The 23,830-nt window shown below is 45.5% G+C and overlaps 1 protein-coding gene across 9 annotated transcripts in view; it reads right to left on the bottom strand.

The window, feature by feature from the left end:
• The window catches only part of CENPE (centromere protein E), a 383,839-nt gene extending 361,887 nt beyond the window's left edge, over window positions 1-21,952 (bottom strand). For all 9 annotated transcript variants that reach the window (XM_075350238.1, XM_075350220.1, XM_075350205.1 and 6 more), the window contains exon 1: window positions 21,753-21,952. In XM_075350238.1, coding sequence (XP_075206353.1) covers window positions 21,753-21,838 — 86 coding nt within the window. In that variant the 5' untranslated portion in view covers window positions 21,839-21,952. The remainder of the gene's footprint in view (window positions 1-21,752) is intronic.
• Window positions 21,953-23,830: the final 1,878 nt, after the last annotated feature.

A 23,830-nucleotide genomic window follows, 5' to 3' on the forward strand; every position in this document is an offset into this window, starting at 1 on the left:
CGAAAAAAATGAAATACATTGCACACAAGAGTAATCTTTTGGAGGTTGTTTAAAATGTAATTTAGATTGATTTGTCCTATGATGTCAGACTACAATTTTATTTAAAAACTTAGATTAGTTTGAAACAAGTTAGATCTTGTCTGTCTTATAAAAATTTAAAATATTATTCAGCAAATTTGCACTATTCTGAAATATGTTTACATTTTCTGTATTCTACAGACCGAAACATGTAAAGGTTATATAGAAGTGAAAGATCAAACATTGACTTCAAAATCAAATTTGTTCTTCATGCTTTGTCAAATAATGAATTGGCCTTCGCTCCCAATTTATTTCTCATTTACTTTGACAGTAGATGAGCACATTCACTTGGTGAACTTATGTATAGAAGAATGAATAATATGTATAAGAATCCTTAATATTTGCTACCAATTATATAGATACATGATTATTGTGCAGGACAGTGGAAGATAATCATTTTTCTAGATTACTTGTATTGCACATTCTGTCTCTAAGCTGCAACATGGACCAATGAGCTGAGCTGTGGCTAACTCATGTCCAGGCACTTCTTGTACTGTTTAGGGAGAAAATCTGCATTGTAAATTATTTAACCCCTTCTTGGTAAGGCCACTTTTCATTTTTGCATTTTTTCCTCCCCTGAAAAAACTTAACACATCTATAGAATGCTGATTTTTAAAAAAAAAAAATACCACCAACTAGAAAAAGTTAAGAAGAAGCTTAGATAATTTCATATTTATGCCTATTTAGTAGTGCATTTGATATTTGAATTGCAGCTAATATTTGGACATAGTGTTTCTACCTACCAAACAGTGCAAAAAATACCAGAAAAAAATGTGAAAATCAGCTATCTCTGGAACCGCGCTATTGTGTCGCCCACTGACATTTCTGTAGCAGTCGCCTCAGAAATGTCACTCCACCTTCTGGGATGCCACAGGGGCTCCACTTGATTACCGCTGGCAACAGGTATGGGAGGTTATTTATATCTGAATCGTGATGCCACTCTCGGTTTGTGGTAAGGGTGATGGGTGACCGCCACTGCAGTTTTAACGAGCGTCTGGGGCTGGTGGAATCTGCATTCGGGTGGTGTGGCCTCCCGAGAGTGAGGCTGGCCCCAGGGGCTCGGGTGTATGCGTATAGAACAACAGGTCACAGAATAATTCAGTCTCAGTCCAAAGTGTCTTGCAACTTGTGTTTACTCACTTTCAAATGCTTCAAGTGGCACCTGGGCGATGCTGAGATACACCAAGAGAGAACCAGGTATCCTTCAGGCTGGCATAAAGGTAACTGTTGGCTTGCCTTCCTAGCACTTCTCATTTCGGACAATCCCTGACTTAAAGTACTGTGGGATTCATCCAGGGAAGTCGCAACTGCCTTTTCTCCCCTTTCTGGCCCATTTGCTGGCAGCGTGGACCAAGGAAGATGGCTCCAGGCTTGATCCTCCTTATGGGCTCCCTCATTGCTGCTGATGCTCAGACTCTGTGTTGGTTGGTGTGGGACTTGTTGTCCACCCCACCGGCAGGTTTAGCAGACCACTAAATGGATGTCTGGCTCTAGGGACCTGTTCCTCATTCGTGCCTGGTTACCAGGAGTCCCCGCACTTAACTGCCTTTCCTCTCTCTTTAGGTGTCTTTCAGGCTGACTCTGTGGCAACCGTCTCCCCCGCTAACGGCTACTTCACGGGCAGGGTCTGACTAGCGGGTCCGTGCGCCTGCTCGCTCCTTCTCTCTGCGCTCTCTGCTTCAGACTGGCTTGCTCCTCTCCTACTCCTTTTCTGACTGCCACTGCCACCTTAGCTTCCAGCCCCTCCCCAGCACCCATAGCTGAGATGTGGAGGTACACCCCCTCTTGGGTCTTCCCAAGGGTCCCCTCTAGTGTGTGGGAGACCTGGTCACTATTTGTCTGTGTGTACACACCCTATTCCAGCCTTTTGGATTACCTGTTTGCACTCACCCAGCATGGGTGCAGTACTCAGTGGCACATTGACCAGGTCAGGGGCGCCACACTATGTATAAATATTCTAACTTTTCAGTAGTAAGATTACCTTTAGAATCTCCATAACTGATATCAAATGATATACACATTTACTATCTAGACAAAGAAACACAATGCTTTATGATCAAGCAATCAGCCTTTTTATGATGCTGGCAGGGGAGGTTGGAGAAAAAGCAATATAACTACTAGGGATGAGCGAATGTATTCCCCACTATTCGGTATCCGACGGATAATGGGGTATTTGAGGTATTCGCTATCCGACGGCTAATATGGTAATCGCCTCGATACTTTAATTTTCATTTTGACTTCCTGGCGAATGTTTTCCAGCCAATGAACACATCTGATGTTGCTTGCACTCACAGTAACCCCGCAGCCATCTTTGTTGTGGTGTTATTGTGATTGGTTTGGCCGCACAGCGTTATAGGGGCTATATAAGACTGCGACCATTTTGTGAACACGCAGCCATAGGGAGCTGGCGGTGTACATAGACTGTATTGTGTGCGGGAGAGTGTTCTTAGATCCAACTAAGAAATAGTCCTTGTAAGGGCTGAACACAGTGTCCAGTAGGTGCTAGCAGGTCCATAAATCGCTTTTTTGACAAACATAACGCAGGTCTTTCAGTCTCTCTCTCTGTCTGTTGGTCTCTCCCTCTCCCCCCCTCTCTCATACTCACCGATTACTGAACGATCACCGGCGCGGTGCTGCACGGCATTCACACTGCTCCTGCGGCTTCTCCTGCTTTTGAAAATGCCAGCCGCTCATTATTCCATCTCGTATTCCCTGCTTCCTCCGCCCACCGGCGCCTCTGATTGGTGGCATTCAGACGCACCCCCACGCTGAGTGACAGCTGTCTTACTGCAACTAATCACAGCTGCCGGTGGGCGGGTCTATGTAGTGCAGTAAAATAAATTATTAAAAAAAATGGTGTGCGGTCCCCCCAAATTTTGATACCAGTCAAGATAAAGCCACATGGCTGAAGGCTGGTATTCTCAGGATGGGGAGCCCCTCGTTACGGGGAGCCCCCAGCCTAAAAATATCAGCCAGCAGCTGCCTGGAATTGCGACATTAGATGCGACAGTCCTGGGACTCTACCCGGCTCATCCCGAATTGCCCTGGTGTGGTGGCAATCTGGGTAATAAGGAGTTAATGTCAGCCCATAGCTGCCACTAAGTCCTAGGTTAATCATGGCAGGTGTCTATGAGACACACCCAATGATTAACCTGTAAGTGAAAGTAAATAAAAACACATACACCCGAAAAAAATCCTTTATTTGGAATAAAAGACAAAAAAAATCCACCTTCTTTCACCACTTTATTAAAATCCCCAAATACCCCTCCAGGTCCAGCGTAATTCTCACGAGGTCCCGCGACGCATCCAGCTCTGCTACATGAAGCTGACAGGAGCAGCCATGGAACCCCACCGCTCTCTGTCAGCTCCACACAGCAACTGAAGTGAGCCGCGCGATCAGCGGTGACATCACACAGGTTACCCTCGGCCACAGCTCTCAGGTGGAGGACTGCAGCTGGCCGCGGGTCACCTGAGTAACGGCACCACTGATCGTGCGGCTCACTTCAGTCACTCAGGGGATTTGCGGTTATCGGTGACTCCTTCACCTGTGATCGCAAATCAAGCCGTGGCACACAGACAGAGCTGCGCGATGACAATGAAGACGAGTGAAGTTCATCCGAGTTCATTCTGATCGCGCGGCACTGTCTCGCAGCCAGCAATGTTGTATGGGGATGTAGCAGGCCGAGTGGGACCGCACTGTCAAAAATGCATCCAAAACGCTGATCGAGAATGTTTCCACTCACTGACAGCAAGCAGAGATGATGGGGAATGTTTCCATTCACTTACAGCAAGCAGACGTGTTGGGCAATGTTTCCATTCAATAACAGCAAGCAGAGATGATGGGGAATGTTTCCACTCACTGACAGCAAGCAGAGATGGTGGGGAATGTTTCCATTCACTGACAGCAAGCAGACATGTTGGGGAATGTTTCCATTCAATGATAGCAAGCAGAGATGATTTCTACTTATTGACAGCACTGTTGCACTTTATTGGTGGGTACCTGCACTTAATGATGGCTATTATGCCTTGTGTGTCAGGCTATTTATGCATGTGACACTTTAAAAATACTATTTGGCTTTCAGGCATCTTAATGTCTATAGTCTCTTTGAGATATTCTGGTTTTATGTGCACTGACACTTTAATATAATATTCTGCCTGCAGCTTTCATACCATTTACCTATTTATATTAATTTCTGTGTATCCACCTTTCTCAATCACAGCTATGCAAAATATGTGTATTACGTGCCCATACCCAGTTCCTATTTTTGTATGTTTTTAACCATTTCATGTTTTATGTATATCCACTTGAATCCCCTTTGTTTCCCATTTTTGAAAATAAAATATTTGCACCATTTATTCCCTCTCCTCCTATTTATCACTATGCAATTATATCAGCAGTCAGTAAGGAAATGGTGTGTTTTCATTCATAGTCTACATTTGTTTCCATGATCTACCATTCATCAAGTCCCTACAGACCTCTGCAATCTTTTGAAGTAAAACTTGAGTTGATTTTTATCTCATAGTAATTTTGACTGAAATTTTTAAAATAAAAGATTTTTTTTATTAACAAAGTTCACAAATAGCCATGAAAACAATAGATGTGAATTAAGGGTAAAGATATAATTGTCACAGGTATGACACGGTAACCAGTTGTAAAGCACCAAGAGTGACCCTCAGACTAGGGGGCCCTAAACTGTCCTTTATCCCAGGGGTAACCTCGATGTTTGCCAGGCCTGGACTGCCAATGTGACCCTAACTCTTGAGCAGCCCTGGTCTAACACCCCCAGGAAGGGGTGGGACCGAAGTAAAGAATTCCACAAATACCAACAAACAGGGGAGAACAAAGGCTCAAACTCACAGCATGCACACACAGGGAACAGACAATACATGCTCAGGGAGAAATAAAGTACAGGGAGGAAATAAACAACGACAAGGATATTTCCATAGCACACCAAATAGCACTCAGCAGTTCACCAACAACTAGGTCACCACACACAAAGACCGATAACGCTGGAGCAGAGCTAAAACTATCTTTGGAATGTGAGACTAGGTTTCACCATCTTTAAATGGCGAAGGTGGCTGTGATAGTATGTCCGCAACCTGTGACCCCAGCAGCCATTCACCAGCCAGCAGGAATTACAGCCCGCAGCCTCTGCTCACTCACTGAATGATTAGACTGTCTGATGTAGCAGAGCTTCATGGGTTGAAGGAGAAAGAAGACAGAAGACCAGGATCGGGCTGACAGGGAGTAATAAACATGGAGTCTCCAATGAGTCTGTGTATTTATTTCTATTAAAGTATTTTTTCTCTGTGTGGTGTCTTTTTTTTAACCCTTTATTGGAGATTCTTAATGGCCGGGTCAAACTTGCCTGACATTAAGAATCTCTGGCTTAATACTAGCTAGTAAAACAAAAGCTAGTATTAACCCATTATTACCCAGCAAGCCACCCAGCTTCAGAGCTGCTGGAAGAGTTGGGTACAGCGCCAGATGATGGTGCTTCTATGAAAGCGCCATTTTCTGGGGCGGCTGCGGACTGCAATTTGCAGCAGAGGGGCCCAGAAACCTCGGGCTAACTTGTGCTGCGGATTCCAATTCCCAGCTGCCTAGTTGTACCTGGCTGAACACAAAAATTGAGCGAAGCCCACGTCATATTTTTTTTAATTATTTCATGAAATTCGTGAAATAATTAAAAAAAAAAAAGGGCTTCCCTATATTTATGGTTCCCAGCCGGGTACAAATAGGCATCTGGGGGTTTTAAGCAGCCGTACCTGCCTGCTGTACCTGGCTAGCATACAAAAAAATTGGCGAAGCCCACGTTATTTTTTTGGGGACAAAAAACTCCTGCATACAGTCCTGGATGGAATATGCTGATCCTTGTAGTTCTGCAGCTGCTGTCTGCTCTCCTGCATACACTAGTGAATGGAGCATGCTGAGCCTTGTAGTTCTGCTCCCCCTGCCTCTCCCTCCAGCATACAGTCCTGGATGGAGGATGCTGAGCCTTGTAGTTCTGCAGCTGCTGTCTGCTCTCCTCCATACAGACAGACAGCAGACAGCAGCTGCAGAACTACAAGGCTCAGCATACTCCATCCAGGACTGTATGCAGGCATTTTTTGGCCCTCCCAAAAAATTACGTGGGCTTCGCCATGTTTTTGTATGCTAGCCAGGTACAGCAGGTAGCTACGAGCTGCCCCCAACCCCCAGCGGCCTATTTGTACCCAGCTGGGAACCAGAAATATAGGGAAGACCTTTTTCTTTTTAATTATTTCATGAATTTCATGAAATAATTAAAAAGAAAAATGACGTGTGTTTCGCCCAATTTTCGTGTCCAGCCAGGTACAACTAGGCAGCTGGGGATTGGAATCCGCAGCTCAGGATGCCCAAGCTTTCTGGGCAGCCCTGCTGCGAATTGCAGTCCGCAGCCGCCCCAGAAAATGGTGCTTTCATAGAAGCACCATCTTCTGGCGCTGTATCCAACTCTTCCAGCTGCCCTGCTGACGGGTGGCTCGCTGGGTAATAAAGGGGTTAGGGCAAGCTGTATATTATCAACTGGCCCTAAGCCCGAAATTCATGGTGTCACACCAATATTAGACATGGCCACCATGAATTTCTAGTACAGATAAAAAAAACACAACACACAGAAAAATATTTTTATTAGAAATAAAATACAACACAATTAGTGACTCCATCTTTATTGAAATAAAGAACCCCCCTCCGCAGTAATCCTGGGTCAAGGGTCCCACGCCGTCTAATCCAGATCTAATATTATCTGATCGGTTTGCTGGAAGGCAAAGCGATCAGATGATGTGTCAGGTTCAAGGGCCTGAATCACCTGACACAGCAGCTGATTGTATAAATGGCTTTTATACAATCAGCTGATGCATCAGTGCAAAAAAAAAACAAACAAACTTCACACTTCTGTGCAGACTCCTGTCCGACAGCAACAGCTGATAGTTTAGCCGGTCGGGTGGTAAAAAGCCGGCCTCACCGCTCGACTAATAATGTCAGCTGATTCCGTCAGGTGACTGCATCAGCTGATCATCGCCAGGTCTGAGAGAGAGAAAAGAGAGAGAAAAGAGAAGAGAGAGGGAGGGAGAGAGACAGAAGAGAGAAAGAGAGGGAGAAGAGGAGAGAAGAGGATAGAAGAGAGAGTGATAAGAGGAGAGAAGAGAGATAGGAGAGAGAAGAGAGAGAGAAGAGAGATAGGAGAGAGAGACAAAAAGAGAGAAAAAGAGAGAGAAAGAGAGAAAGAGAGAAAGAGAGAGAGAGAGAACGAGAGAGAGACAACAAGAGAGAGAAAGAGAGAAAAGAGAGAGAGAAGAGAGAGAGAGAAGAGAGAGAGGAGAGAAGAGAGAGAGAAGACAGAGAGAAAAATAGAGAAAAAGAGAAAAAGAGAGAAAGAGAGGGAGAGAAAGAGAGAGAGAGAGAACAAGAGAGAAAGAGAGAGAAGAGAGAGAGGAGAGAGAGGAGAGAGCAATGCAGCCTCATTCTGTGAACTGCTCAAATTTTAGAGGTGTGGCCCGCGGCTCACAGTTGATGTCCGGCTCCTCCCCTCAGTGCATAATTAAATTAAATTCTAATTATAAATAAATAATAATTACAATTAAAAATTAATTAAATTCTTTACTGGGGCGGCCAGGACTTGACCTCGTAAGCTAATGCTTCTTAGGCAGTAGCTCTAACCATTGAGCCACTGGCTCTAATGAGAAACATAGGAAGATTTGGTTATCTTGACGTCTGCATTGCAGAGTGAAGTCTCTGCTGACAGCGTGGCTCACTTCAGGTGCTGCGTGGAGAGGACACAAAGCGCTCGTGTTCTACGGGGCTCCCTGTCATCTTCATGTAGCAGAGCTGACAGTGTCGTATGGATTACTTCGGACCTGGATTGTTGTTTGGGGATTAATAGAGGTAAATGAGGTTTTTTTTTTGTCTTTTATTCCAAATAAAGGATTTTTCGCTGTGTGTGTTTCTTTACTTTCACTTACAGGTTAATCATGGAAGATGTCTCGGGGAGACGCTTGTCATGATTAACCTCGTTATTACCCCGATTGCCACCGCACCAGGGCAATTCAAGATGAGCTGGGTAGAGTCCCGGGACTGCCGCATCTAATGGATGCGGCAATTCCGGGCGGCTGCTGGGTGATATTGTTAGGGTGGTGGGCTCCCCATAACGTGGCGCTCCCATCCTGACAATACCAGCCTCCAGCCATGTGGCTTTATCTTGGCTGGTATCAAAATTGGGGGGAACCACATTTTTTTTTTATTTATTTATTTTACTGCACGAAATAGACCCGCCCACCAGTGATAATGTTCGCTACGGCAGTTATCACAAGGATATCGCCACTGCGACGGGGGCGGGGACTATCGCGCTCGGCATCGCAGCATCGGCCTGTGATGTCGCAGCGTGCAAAGTGCCCCTAAGTCTGTGTAAAAAGAAAAAAAATCAGTCTAAGGGTATGTGCGCACGTTGCTTTTTACCTGCTTTTTACCTGCTTTTTTGCTGCTTTTTCTTCTGCGCTGTTTAATGCCAAAATGGATGTGTTCTTCTATTCAAGCAAAGTCTATGGGAATTTGGGTTTCTTGTTCACACTATGTTGTTCAAAATGCTGCCTTTTTGAGGCAGAACTTTGGTCAAAAACTCAGCTTTTCAAAGAAGCAACATGTCAATTGTTTTTGCCATTTGGGTTTTGCACTGCAAAGCTGAGTTTTTGACCAAAGTTCTGCCACAAAAAGGCAGCATTTTGAACAACATAGTGTGAACAAGAAACCCAAATTCCCATAGACTTTGCTTGAATAGAAGAACACATCCATTTTGGCATTAAACAGCGCAGAAGAAAAAGCAGCAAAAAAGCAGGTAAAAAGCAGGTAAAAAGCAACGTGCGCACATACCCTAACTTCTATTGGTGAAGCTGATCACTGCTGACCCTAGTGTTTATTAATATGGCTGCAGGGTGAAGTAAAAAAAAAGTCATGGCTAAACAATAGTTAAAGCTGGAAAACCTTTTTGAAAAAAATCTGCTCAATCCTGTGCTTTTTGGAGGGGGCCAGCAGTTGTACATCTGTAGCTTAGTGGGGGCTTAGCTGCATCCTGCTAGAGTACTAGTTTTTGGCCTGGGTGATGTACAACTGCTGCCCTTCTTTGCCGTAAGTAATGCTTAATCTTTGGAGGATAATTATTCCTCTTTTTGTTGCTATTTTTACTCTTTTTGGAGGAGAGAAGCGAGAGGGAAAACTCTCCTTTAAGGAATTTTCCCCATTTTACATCTGTATCATTCAAAGGGGAATCGTAGTTGTAGAAATTTATGGTCAGGACTCAGGACACAAAGTCACAAAATATACTGTAACGTAAAAAAATTCCACAAGTGCTTAGTCAGTTCAACATTAATATAAACTTATAAATGTTCTTACTGTAGATCACTTATGTATAAAAAAACACTAGTAGAACCTGCTTAGTCTGGATATCCACTGAAGTGACCCTTTTGACATAGGTACGTTTCATACATACAGAGGTTCGCTCCTCTCTAACCACCAGTGTATTGACAACTGTAAGGCTACATGCGCACGCTGCTTTTTTTCCTGCTTTTTTGCTGCTTTTTTGGCTGCAGTTTTGTCAGCAGAACTTTCTGACATTTGACTTCCCAGCAAAGTCTATGAGAAGTCAGATTTGTCATGCGAACATTGCAGTTTATTTGTCAGCGTTTTTTTTGTCAAAAGTTTGTGACAAAAAAAATGCAGCATGTTCATTCTTCCTGCGTTTTTGTCAACATTTGTCACCCATTGAAATCAATGAGGGCATCAAAAACGCAGGAAAAATGCATGCTAATCAAAAGTGGTGCATTTTACCTGCCTTTTACCTGCGTTTTTGCTAGCAAAAACGCAGGTGATTTGTCAGGAAGTGAGGTCAGGCAAGTGGTCCCGTCCCGTCGTCCACGTGTTCCCCGAAGTACCGCTGTCCCAAGGGGAGATGATGTGGAGGACGGGACTATCAGAGGCGGCAGCGAGAGGGGGATGGACATTGGCAGCTGAAAACATTGATTTTTATCTCTCTCTGCTGCCGCCGCTGATAGTCCCGTCCTCCACGTGTTCCCCGAAGTACCACTGTCCCCAGCGTGCACGCACAGGGGAGATGATGTGGAGGACGGGACTATCAGCAGCGGCGGCAGCGAGAGGGAAAAATCTATGTTTTCAGCTGCCAATGTCCATCCCCCTCTCGCTGCCGCCGCCGCTGATAGTCCCGTCCTCCATGTGTTCCCCGAAGTACCGCTGTCCCCAGCGTGCACGCACAGGGGAGATGATGGACCCCTCTCACTGCCACGGCCGCCGCCGCTGAAAGTCCCGTCCTCCACGCTCCTGTGTCGGCTCCACGCTCCTGTGTCGGCTCCACGCTCCTGTGTCGGCTCCACGCTCCAGCGTGATCAGCTGAGCTGTCACTGAGGTTACTCGCGGCCACCGCTGGATTCAGCGGTGGCCGCGGGTAACCTCACTGACAGCTCAGGCTGTCTTCATTAGCTGCGTGGAGGTGACCGGAGCGGCGGTGTCTGCTGCTTCTCCGGTCACCTGCATGTAGCAGAGCTGGATGCGACGCTGGAGCATGCTGGATTACGCCGGACATGGAGGGCTTTATCGGGGTTAATAAATTGGTAATGAGGGAATGTGTTTGTGTTTTTTATTTCTAATAAAGGATTTTTTCGGGTGTGTGTGTTTATTACTGTAATTTACAGATTAATCATGGAGGGTGTCTTATAGACGCCTGACATGATTAATCTAGGACTTATTGGCAGCTATGGGCTGCCAATAACTCCTTATTACCCGGATTTGCCAACGCACCAGGGCAAATCGGGAAGAGCCGGGTACAGCCCCAGAACTGTCGCATATAATGTATGCGGCAATTCTGGGCGGCTGCTGACTGATATTGTTAGGCTGGGGGGCTCCCCATAACGTGGAGCTCCCCATCCTGAGAATACCAGCCTTCAGCCGTATGGCTTTATCTGGCTGGCATTAAAATTGGGGGGGACCGCACGCCATTTTTTTTAATTATTTATTTATTTCTAATTTTTTTTTTCTTCAATTCAACAAGCTTTATGGGCTTGTTTGAACTGAAAAATACATGAAACATTTGTTGACAAAACTGCAGCCAAAAACGCACCAAAAAAGCAGCAAAAACGCACCAAAAAAGCACCTACATTTTTTGTGACATTTCCAGGCTCTCTCTGAGGGCTCCACCACACATCCGTGAAAACCACGTCCGTGTAAAACGGGATATTTTTCGGGTCCGTTTTCCGTTTTTTATGTCCGTTTTTATGGTATGTGTGGCCTGCGTGTGTATCCCGTATGCTAGCCGTATGTGCGTGTGGAATGTCCGTGTGTGCGTGAGTGAAATAACTGACATGTGTATGTGTTGTCCGTGTGAAATGTACGTGTGTGATGCAAAATGTCGTTACTACATGTCGGAAGACAGAGTAGCGGGATGAGAATGAACTCGGGTGAACTTCACCCGACTTCATTGTCATGCTGCGGCTCTGTCTTTGTGCCGTGTACTGATTAGCGGTCACCTGTGAAGGATTCACCAGTGACCGCTAATCCCCCGAGTGACTGAAGTGTCCCCCCCTCTCTCATACTCACCGTTCCCCGATCCCCGGCGCTGCACGGCGTTCACACTGCTCCGGCGGCTTTTTCTAATTTGAAAAAGCCGGCCGCCCATTAATCAATCTCGTATTCCCTGCTTTACCCGCCCACCGGCGGCTGTGATTGGTTGCAGTGAGACACGCCCACCACGCTGAGTGACAGGTGTCACACTGCACCCAATCACAGCAGCCGGTGGGCGTGTCTATACTGTGCAGTAAAATAAATAAATAAATAATTAAAAAAAACGGCGTGCGGTCCCCCCCCATTTTAATACCAGCCAGATAAAGCCATATGGCTGAAGGCTGGTATTCTCAGGATGGGGAGCTCCACGTTATGGGGAGCCCCCCACCCTAACAATATCAGTTAGCAGCCGCCCAGAATTGCCGCATACATTATATGCGACAGTTCTGGGGCTGTACCCGGCTCGTCCCGATTTACCCTGGTGCGTTGGCAAATCGGGGTAATAAGGAGTTATTGGCAGCCCATAGCTGCCAATAAGTCCTAGATTAATCATGTCAGGCGTCTATGAGACACCTTCCATGATTAATCTGTAAATTACAGTAAAAAAACACACACACCCGAAAAAATCCTTTATTAGAAATAAAAAACACAAACAAATTCCCTCATTACCAATTTATTAACCCCGACAAACCCTCCATGTCCGGCGTACTCCACGGTCCTCCAGCGTCGCGTCCAGCTCTGCTGCATGCAGGTGACAGGAGCAGCAGAAGACACCGCCGCTCCGGTCACCTCCACGCAGCTAATGAGGTGAGTAGCGCGATCAGCTGCTGTCAGTCAGGTAACTCACGGCCACCGCTGGATCCAGCGGTGGCCGCGGGTAACCTCAGTGACAGCTCAGCTGATCGCGCTACTCACCTCATTAGCTGCGTGGAGGTGACCGGAGCGGCGGTGTCTTCTGCTGCTCCTGTCACCTGCATGCAGCAGAGCTGGACGCGACGCTGGAGGACCGTGGAGTACGCCGGACATGGAGGGTTTGTCGGGGTTAATAAATTGGTAATGAGGGAATTTGTTTGTGTTTTTTATTTCTAATAAAGGATTTTTTCGGGTGTGTGTGTTTTTTTACTGTAATTTACAGATTAATCATGGAAGGTGTCTCATAGACGCCTGACATGATTAATCTAGGACTTATTGGCAGCTATGGGCTGCCAATAACTCCTTATTACCCCGATTTGCCAACGCACCAGGGTAAATCGGGAAGAGCCGGGTACAGCCCCAGAACTGTCGCATATAATGTATGCGGCAATTCTGGGCGGCTGCTGACTGATATTGTTAGGGTGGGGGGCTCCCCATAACGTGGAGCTCCCCATCCTGAGAATACCAGCCTTCAGCCATATGGCTTTATCTGGCTGGTATTAAAATGGGGGGGACCACACGCCGTTTTTTTTAATTATTTATTTATTTATTTTACTGCACAGTATAGACACGCCCACCGGCTGCTGTGATTGGGTGCAGTGTGACACCTGTCACTCAGCGTGGTGGGCGTGTCTCACTGCAACCAATCACAGCCGCCGGTGGGCGGGTAAAGCAGGGAATACGAGATTGATTAATGGGCGGCCGGCTTTTTCAAAAGAGGAAAAGCCGCCGGAGTTTTTATAACAGCCGTGCAGTGCCGCGCTGGAGATCGGGGAATGGTAAGTATGAGAGAGGGGGGAACTGACCGACAGACAGCTAGAGGGACAGACAGACATAGAGACCGACCGACGGACTGAGGGAGAGAACGAAACATAAAAAGAAAAAAGACTGACATGACATGAAAAAAGCACAAAACATACAGGGAACAAACAGAGATGCGTCCGTGTCACTCGGACGTGCGCACAGACCCATTGACTTTCATTGGGTCCGTGCTGCGTGTTGCGTGAATAAAACGGACATGCTGGCGTGAGACACGGCCCACAAAACGCATCACGGAGACGGACTAACGGACATAACCAAAAACGCAAGTGTAACCGCTGAGATATAGTAACATTGGTGCACGTTTGGCCGTGTCTCCAGTATACACGGAAACGGACCAAACACGCACGTGTTTCACGGATGTGTGTTTCAAGCCTGACACGGTGCAGTTTTGGCTGCAGTTTTGGCTGTAGTTTTGGCTGCATTTTGTGAACACGAAAAAGAAGCAGCGTGCGCATGTAGCCTAAAGGAATATATTGCTGCTTCCTACAAGAACCAGAGACACACCATGTACGTTAGAATAAGTCGGCTTAGCTAACATCAATTCCTGCTCAGTATATTTTTATGAATTTTACCAATGTTCTAGAATGACAATTATCACACGTGGAGTTTTTGTAGAGTTTACTGTATTTTTTAAAAAAAATTAAGTTACAGTAAAATATTTAATTGTATAAAAAACAATATCATCAACAACAAAAAACAACTTGTCAAAGCCATGACAAGAGGTTTTGTATAACACACCTAAACAGGGAGTAAAATAAATCTCAACACAATTCTTAAACACACTGGAACCTTCATATTTTTTTAATAGGATTTTGAAGTACCTTATATACTTTGTAAGATATTTTACAATCTAAAACCTCTCCAATTGAGATGCTCTGGGTGGAACAAAAGATGTTTCACTGTACATTTTTTGAGTTACATAATAGCTAATGCCAGGCTAGTAAACATAATTATTCTTGGTTATCATTTATGAATTTGTTGACATATAATGCTAAAATTAAATACTTCATTTTTCCTTCTTTATATGTTATAAACTAGTTTACTGTTTAAATATTGACATACCTACCTCAATAAATCCTCCAGTACATTTTAAAAACCCATCAAATTTCAAACACTTTAACAGATGCATTAAAAAAATTTGCAAAGGTTATTCATGTGTTAATGAGGAAGATTGCTGAAAGTTGAAGAACTAAATAACTCAGATGCATAGACAGACATAGCAGGAATGTATTAGCCTTAACAGCTGACCCAAGAAAGGGCCAACATCATTTACAGCATTTCGCTCTAAAAGGTCAAAGTCTCGGGCTTAGCTCTGTGTATCTCACATTCCCCAAAGGTAAACCAAAACTCCAAGAGAACTAATCAACTTTTTAGACGGATTTCTTGTAAAATATTCTTAAAAATTCTAGAAACGAAATGAGGTAAACAGCCAATACCAGAGATTCATTAAAGGATTTGTGCTGTTCGTTACGGCTGAGTTAACCAGAACAGTAAAGTTTTGGTCCATACCGGACACCTTGTGTCCTGTGCTGAACCCCGAACACAGACTTTTTACTGTATGTGCAGTTCCTGTTCGGGTGTTTATCACTTTGATTGCCCTGGTGCAGTGGAAATCAGGGTAATATAAGTTAACGACAGCTGTGTTTGTCAAAAGATTACAGCTGCCATCAAGCCCTGGCCCTGGATTAGTAATGGAAGGCGTCTATGAGACACCCCCACTACTAATCCTGTAAGTTAAAAGAAATAGATACAAACACCGAAAAAAATCCCTTATTTGAAATAAAATACACACACCCTCTTTCAGCTCTTTATTAATCCCCAAAACACCTTTGCAGATCTGTTGTAATCCATACAACCCACAACGATCTTGACGATCTTCAACTCTGCTACATCCAGAGACTGCAGAGAAGGAAAACATGTCCGCTCTTTGCAGGCTCTGGGAATCACTGGCAGCCGAGGGGGACCTGGCTGTGAGCAGGTGATGTCACTCAGTTGACTGGAGGTCACATCCGGGTTCCCACAGTGGGGCCTCAGGCGAGTTTATTGTCAGACTGTAGGACACAGCCATTACCTGCAATCTGACAGTCAGGTCACTTGTGGTCACACCGGTGGGTTCCGTATTCCCCTCAGTGAAAGTGCTTCCAGATTGTCCAACTGCGGAACATGGCTGTGACCCACAATCCGACAGTCAGGTAGCGGCTTCAACTTGCACTGAGGGCATTGGGGGAGCCACCAGTGTGACCTCAGGTGACCTGATTGCTGGACTGTCAGATTGTGGATCATGGCCGTGTGCCAGAATCCAACAATCCGGCAGTCAGGTTGCCAGTGGTCACAACGTGGTAACCTGGGTGTGACCTTCTGTGAATTGAGTGACGTCACCTGCTCACTAGAGATGACCGATGTTCAAGGTTTGAGGTTCGCCAATTTCATGTTAGAGTGATTTTGGGGGGTGTTTGAGTCGTTCGACGAGCTCGAACAATTTGCTAAAAGTTCGGCAGTTCGAGTTACGTTCGAGAACGGTTCGAGCACCAAAAACGTGGCTTTTCACAGTAAGTATGTACGCACCTTTCATATCTGCATGCGTCCTGCGTCCCCAGCACAATCCCTCTCTCTTTCCTACTCACCAATCACAGGTGTCTCGCTGCACGGCTGTCACAAATCTCCAGCGGCATTTCCTCTTTTGAAAATGGCTCCCGCTTCATTATTCAATTAGTTATTCGGTGCTTTCTCCGCCCACTGGCGCCCATGATTGGTTGCAGTCAGACATGCCCCCATGATGAGTGACAGCTGTCTCACTGCAACCAATCACAGCTGCTGGCGGGCGGCTCTATATCATGAAGTAAAATAAATAAATAAATAATAATAATAATAATAAAAAAAAAAATGCAGTTCCCCCCATATTTGATACCAGCCAGGATAAAGCCACACAGCTGGAGGCTGGTATTGTCAAGATGGGGAGCACCACATTATGGGGAGCCCACGACCCTAACAATATCAGCAGGCAGCCACCCAGAATTGCCGCATCCATTAGATGCGGCAGTCCCGGGACTCTACCCAGATCATCCCGAATTGCACTGGTGCGGTGGCAATCGGGGTAATAAGGAGTTAATCATGCCAGGCGTCTCCCCGAGATACCTTCCATGATTAAACTGTAAGTGAAAGTAAAGAAACACAGACAGCGAAAAATCCTTTATTTGGAATAAAAGACAAAAAAACCTCATTTACCTTTTTATTAATCCCCAAACAACAATCCAGGTCCGAAGTAATCCACACAACACTGTCAGCTCTGCTACATGAAAATAACGGAGCAATCTGTGTCCTCTCCACGTAGCACCTGAAGTGAGCCGCGCTGTCACCAGACTTCACTCTGCAATGTAGACGTCAAGCTTACCAAATCTCCCTATGTTTCTCAATAGAGCCAGTGGCTCAATGGTTAGAGCTCCCATCTAAGAAGCCTGAGTTCATGAGTCCAAGTCTCGGCCGTCCCGGTAAAAAAAATAATTTATTTTTAATTTTAAATTATACCGTAATTATTATTTATTTATAATTATAATTTAATTTAATTATGCACTGAGGGGAAGAGCCGGACATCAGCTGTGAGCCACGGGCCACACCTCTAAAATCGGAGCAGTTCACGGAATGAGGCTGCATTGCTCTCTCCCCTCTCTCTCTTTCTCTCTCTACCTTTCTCTCTCCCTTTCTCTCTCTCTCTTTCTCTCTCTCTTTCTCTCTTTCTCTCTCTCTTTCTCTCTTTCTCTCTCTCTCTTTCTCTCTCTCTCTTTCTCTCTCTCTCTTTCTCTCTCTCTCTTTCTCTCTCTTTATTTTTCTCTCTTTCTCTCTCTTCCTTTCTCTCTCTCTCTCTTTTTCGCTCTTTCTCTCTTTCTCTCTCTCCCTCTCTCTCTTTCTCTCTCCCTCTCTCCCTCCCTCTCTCCCTCTCTCTCTCTTTTTCTCTCTTTCTCTCGCTCTCTCTTTTTCTCCCTCTCTCTTTTTTCCTCTCTCTTTCTCTCTCTCTTTCTCTCTCTTTCTCTCTCTTTCTCTCTCTCTTTTTCTCTGTCTCCCTCTCTCTCTCCCTCTCTCTCTCCCTCTCTCTTTCTCTCTTTTTCTCTTTTTTTCTCTCTCTCTTTTTCTCAGTCTCTCTTATTCTGTTTTTCCCTCTCTCTCTCCTCTCTCTTCTCTCTCTCCCTCTCTTTTTCTCTCTTATTCTCTCACTCTCTTTCTCTTTCTCTCTCCCTTTCTCTCTCTCTATTTATCTCTCTTTCTCTCTCTCCCTTTCTCTCTCTTTTTTTCTCTCTTTTTCTCTCTCTCTCTTTCTTTCTCTCTCCCTCTCTCCTCTCTCTCTCCCTCTCTCTCTTTCTCTCTCTCTCCCCCTCTCTCCCCTCTCTCTTTTTCTCTCTTTCTCTTTCTCTCTCTCTTTTTCTCTCTCTCTCTCCCTCTCTCTTTTTTTCTCAGTCTCTCTTATTCTGTTTTTCCCTCTCTCTCTCCTCTCTCTTCTCCCTCTCTCCCTCTCTTTTTCTCTCACTCTCTTTCTCTCTCTCTCCTCTCTCTCTCTTTTTCTCTTTCTCTCTCTCTTTTTCTCTTTTTTCCTCTCTCTCTCCCTCTCTCTTTTTCTCAGTCTCTCTTTTTCTTTTTCCTTCTCTTTCTCTCTCCTCTCTCTCTCTTCTCTCTCTCCCTCTCTCCTGTCTCTCTTCTCTCTCTCCCTCTCTCTCTTCTGTTTTCTCTCTCTTTTCTCTCTCTTTTCTCTATTTTATCTCTCTTCTTTCTCTCTCTCGCTCTCCCTCTCAGACCTGTCGATGATCAGCTGTTGCGGCCACCTGACGGAATCAGCTGACACTATAAGTTGAGCGGTGAGGCCAGCTTTTTACCACCCGGCCGGCTAAACTATTAGCTGATGCTGTCGGACAGGAGTCTGCACAGAAGTGTGTGGTTTTTTTTTTGCACTGATGCATCAGCTGATTGTATAAAAGCCGTTTATCCAATCAGCTGCTGTGTCATGTGATTTAGGCCCTTGAACCTGACACATCATATGATCGCTTTGCCTTCCAGCAAACCGATCAGATGATATTGGATCCGGATTGGACGGCGCGGGACCCTTGACCCAGGATTACTGCGGATGGGGGTTCTTTATTTCAATAAAGATGGAGTCACTAATTGTGTTGTGTTTTATTTCTAATAAAAATATTTTTCTGTGTGTTGTGTTTTTTTATCTGTACTAGAAATTCATGGTGTCCATGTCTTATATTGGCGTGACACCATGAATTTCGGGCTTAGGGCCAGTTGATAATATACAGCTAGCCCTAACCCCATTATTACCCAGCGAGCCACCCGTCACCAGGGCAGCTGGAAGAGTTGGATACAGTGCCAGAAGATGGCGCTTCTATGAAAGCGCCATTTTCTGGGGCGGCTGCGGACTGCAATTTGCAGCAGGGGTGCCCAGAAAGCTTGGGCACCCTGAGCTGCAGATTCCAATCCCCAGCTGCCTAGTTGTATCTGGCTGGAAACAAAAATTGGGCGAAGCCCACGTCATTTTTTTTTTTTTTAATTATTTCATGAAATTCGTGAAATAATTAAACAAAATAGAGCTTACCTATATTTTTGGTTCCCAGCCGGGTACAAATAGGCAGCTTAGTGTTGGGGGAAGCCCGTAGCTTCTTGATGTACCTGGCTAGCATACAAAAACATGGCGAAGCCCACATAATTTTTTGGGGTGGCAAAAAACTCCTGCATACAGTCCTGGATGGAGTATGTTGAGCCTTGTAGTTCTGCAGCTGCTGTCTGCTGTCTGTCTGTATGGAGGAGACCAGACAGCAGCTGCAGAACTACAAGGCTCAACATGCTCCATTCACTAGTGTATGCAGGAGAGCAGACAGCAGCTGCAGAACTACAAGGCTCAACATACTCCATCCAGGACTGTATGGCGGAGTTCCCCCCCCCCCAAAAAAATGACGTGGGCTTCGTCATATTTTTGTATGCTAGCCAGGCAGGCAGGTACAGCTGCCCCCAACCCCCAGCTGCCTTTTTGTACCCGGCTGTGAACTAAAAAAAAATAGGGAAGCCCTTTTTTTAATTATTTTAAGAATTTCATGAAAAAATTAAAAAAAAAAAAATCGACATAGGTGTAATACTACTGTATGTTCTGAGGATTTCGATTGCGTTAGGGCAATGACAACAGAGACGAGTTCTTGGTACAAGATGTTATATAATATGTCACCACGGTAGATACACAACGGGAATAAACACAGTAAAACAACACACAAAACGGAGCGAAGGGGATTCCCGGGGCCACGCACCGGACTCCCCCAGGGAGACCACCAGAGCGAACCCCTGTACAGGGACTGTCCGGCAATCAACCCCGGAAGGCCTAAATGTGCGGCAGCCGGTACACAAGGGGCAAGTGGTATAGTCCAGGAGTGTCCGTACGGGATGATTGTCCAGAGTGGTTACGAACCGGGCAGAGTGCTGATCAAAGACGGCAGACGGAGTCCGGGCACAGCTTGAAGAAAACCGGGTATGGTCCAGAGTCGGTCGGTAGAGTTTCAGGAGAATCCAAGGCAATCAGGAAGTAGAAACAGCAAAGCAGGAGCACACAGCAAGCAGTATACTCAGGCACTGGACTGGGCTGAGAGGCGGCCTTTTAAGCAGCTGGACAGGAAGTAGGGCAACAGAACCTTAAACTCCATGTTAACTGAGGGCAAGCTCATTCAAAAGAGAACTGGAAAACCTGGAAACCTGACAATAGGCTTCGCCCCATTTATGTGTCCAGCCAGGTATAACTAGGCACCTGGGGATTGGAATCCGCAGCACAGGTTAGCCCAAGCTTACTTGACCCCTCTGCTGCGATTTTCAGTCCGCAGCCGCCCCAGAAAATGGCGCTTTCATAGAAGCGCCATCATCTGGCACTGTATCCAACTCTTCCAGCAGCCCTGAAGCCGGGTGGCTTGCTGAGTAATAATGAGTTAATACTAGCTTTGTTTTACTAGCTAGTATTAAACCAGAGATTCTTAATTTAAGGCAAGTTTGACCCGGCCATTAAGAATCTCCAATAAAGGGTTAAAAAAAAGACACCACACAGAGAAAAAATACTTTAATAGAAATAAATACACAGACACATTAGAGACTCCATGTTTATTACTCCCTGTCAGCCCTCCACGATCCTGCTCTTCTGTCTTATTTCTCCTTCAACCCATGCAGCTCTCCTACATCAGACAGCACTGTATGGCAGGAAGACGCTGCTGCTCCCGTGAAGTCTAATCACTCAGTGAGTGAGCAGAAGCTGCGGGCTGTAAGCGGTGACAGGCTCCGATCACGTGATTCCCAGTGCCGCATTTCACCGGTTGTGGCATCCAGTCCCTGCATGTGGGCCAATCATGTGCCAGAGCATTTCGCCGGTACACGGAGATGCTGGAACAATCACCGTGTACCAGAGAGATGCCCTCACAGGACCTAGCATGACGTCTAGCCATGTGACTAGTCTGTAGCCAATGAGATAATAGACACGTGACTGGTCACATGCTATTTTGAGGTCACGATAGGTCCTATCATCAGTGCTGGTTACCGGGAGGACGCAGTGATTATCAGAAGGAAAAGCGGCGGGAGACAGAGTGCAGGTCGCGTCGCAGGGACCTGTAAGTGTTATAGCAATGTTTATTAACTGTATGTGTACATGTATAATTTGTTTTTATGTGTTTGTGTTTGCCTCCCATTGTTTTCAATGGGGTTCGAGTGGTTTGTCGAACGGTTCGCCGAATGTTCGTCAAACAGGGCCTCCGTTCGACGAACCGAACTGAACTCGAACGCCAGGGGGGTGGCTCATCTTTACTGCTCACAGCTGAGTCCCCCTTGGCTGTCAGTTAGTTCTGGAGCCTGCAGACAGTGGACGTTTTCCCTCCCTGCTGCCTATGGATGTAACAAAGCTGAAGATTGTCATGTGACTTTGTATAGATTACGTGTGGTGGTTGGCAAGGAGCAGGCAGCTTGTAGTCGATGTGGCAGCAGGGGAACAACAGGTCACAGCACAACCTGCTGTGACTCCGTCACCGCACCACAAACAGGACAGACTCCGTTACAGTCTCAGGCGACACCCATTCTCTCATCAGGCAATAAAGTGTGGACTCTTTGGTCTTTCTTAAACAAACAGTTCACTTTATTCCTGGAATTCCCAGTACATCTTCTTCCATCCACATGTAACAGATGCAGCCATTGGTCCTCAGGCACCTATGCCCTGTCTACATTCTAAGGCCCTTTCTTCCCCTCACTCCTCTCCATGGTCACCCGGGGTCCGCTTCCTTGCAGAGATCTCTCTTTAGTAACAGGACATCCAGACATACCCCGCACTTCAAACATGAGTGGGCACACTGACCTCTTCCAGGGGGTGAGGGTTCCTCCTGTTCCCACCAGCAGGCACCGATTCTGAGCCCCCGACTGCCAGACTAAACCCCTCTCCATAGGGACGCAGTTCCGCCATTCGTCCAGGAACTCGCAAGTTGCAGCCACAGGGGTGACCCTTCGGGTCCGGATCAGTGCTCAGTGACATCTGAATTCCTACATGTCTCAGGTCCCTCTCTCTCTGTCTGCTTCCTGCTTTTCCCTTTTATACATGCTGATCTCCTCCTCTTCCTTAACTATTTGCCTGCTCACCCAAGTGCCAGGGCCTTTACAGAGCAACACTGCCACCTGGTGGCGAAATCACAAAATAAGGCATTTTCAGATAATACACAGGACCGTGGTGTGTCGGGTATGAATGCAGGGGTGGACTTAACCCTTAACCCTTATATACGCCAGACCTGCAAGTGTGTTTTTGAGGTTAATAAAGGGGTGGAAGAGGATGTGTGTACTTTATTTCAATTAAAGGATTTTTTCTTTGTTTGTGTTTTATTTCTTTTCACTTACAGGATTAGTATTGTGTGTGTCTCATAGACAAATCCATTTTTTTTAGTCCTTGCTGGTTCAGCGAACCCGAATATCCACGAATATCCACTACTCTTCATGTGTTAAGCTTGAATACTTTGGATATGAAAGAGAATGAATTAAGTTCTGCTATGCTTGATTTTATTATTCAGAAAATTGTTCCAGTACATCATTGTTTCCAAAACTCCAATCCTCACAGCCGCCCAACAGGTCATATTTGAAAGATTTCCTTGGTATTACACAGATTATAAAACCTCTGATAGTTTCTGATGCTTTCATAATACTTCCATCAATTGTGTAAAGATAAGTAAATCCTGAAAACATGACCTGTTGGGGGGGGGGGGGTGTCAAAAGGATTGGAATTTGGGAAACACTGTATTAAGTCATAAGTAAGGATGGGTGAATCTGTAAAAATTAGAATTTTACAGATTTGCTTCAATTTTGATTGGAGATACAATGTGCATTTATTAGGCTCTCCATAGCCAAAAGCATATTAAAAAGGTGGGCTCAAAAATAAAAAAAATTATAACTACCTCACCCTCACTTGTCTTGATGTCACAGGTCCTCCGTTGGCTTCCTTGCTCTCTTCTTCGGCCCCAGTCTTCTTGTCCAACGTCATATTTTAAAAATCAAATGCAAACTATAGCTTAAAAAAATACCAGTTACTAGGTCAAGTTAGGCAGATTTTGGTATTATGTTATTCCCACTGCTCCATTGAAAATGTTATTTTTGTTTAATCCGACATATAAGGTTACAGAGATTGTCTTTTTCCATTAGTGCTACTTATTATGGTCTTTACTAAGGGGGTGTTGCTCAAAGGGTAATTATGTAGAGTAGCCTAAATACACACCCTTAGAGATTCACTTCCTAAGAACAAAAATAAGCACTAAATAATAAGCCATATCTCAGAAATCATATCATGAATAAAAGAAAAACAAAAAAACCCCAACAAACTGAAATTTAGGGGAACAGCAAGAATAAAATAAGAGCAGAAACTGTCTACTTTTGATCTGATGGCAAGTCCTCTTTAAGCACCATTATGACAGTCTTATCTTCCATTTTCATCTTCACTTTATGACACCTCAGACGTTAACTATGCTGAAGAAGATGTTATGATGTTGTATGAGGCTAAGGGGTGCTTCACACATAGCGAGATCGCTACCGAAATCGCTGCTACGTCACGGTTTTGGTGACGCAACAGTGACCTCATTAGCGATCTCGCTGTGTGTGACACTGAGCAGCGATCTGGCCCCTGCTGTGAGATCGCTGCTCGTTACACACAGCCTTGGTTCGTTTTCTTCAAAGGCGCTCTCCCGCTGTGACGCACACATCGCTGTGTGTGACAGCGAGAGAGCGACGAAATGAAGCGAGCAGGGAGCAGGAGCTGGCATCTGGCAGCTGCGGTAAGCTGTAACCAAGATAAACATCGGGTAACCAAGGGAAGCCCTTTCCCTGGTTACCCGATATTTACCTTCGTTGCCAGCCTCCGCCGCTCTCACACTGCCAGTGCCGGCTCCCTGCTCTCTGCAC

The sequence above is a fragment of the Anomaloglossus baeobatrachus genome, chromosome 1 (assembly GCF_048569485.1).
Source record: "Anomaloglossus baeobatrachus isolate aAnoBae1 chromosome 1, aAnoBae1.hap1, whole genome shotgun sequence".
Lineage (NCBI taxonomy): Eukaryota > Metazoa > Chordata > Amphibia > Anura > Aromobatidae > Anomaloglossus > Anomaloglossus baeobatrachus.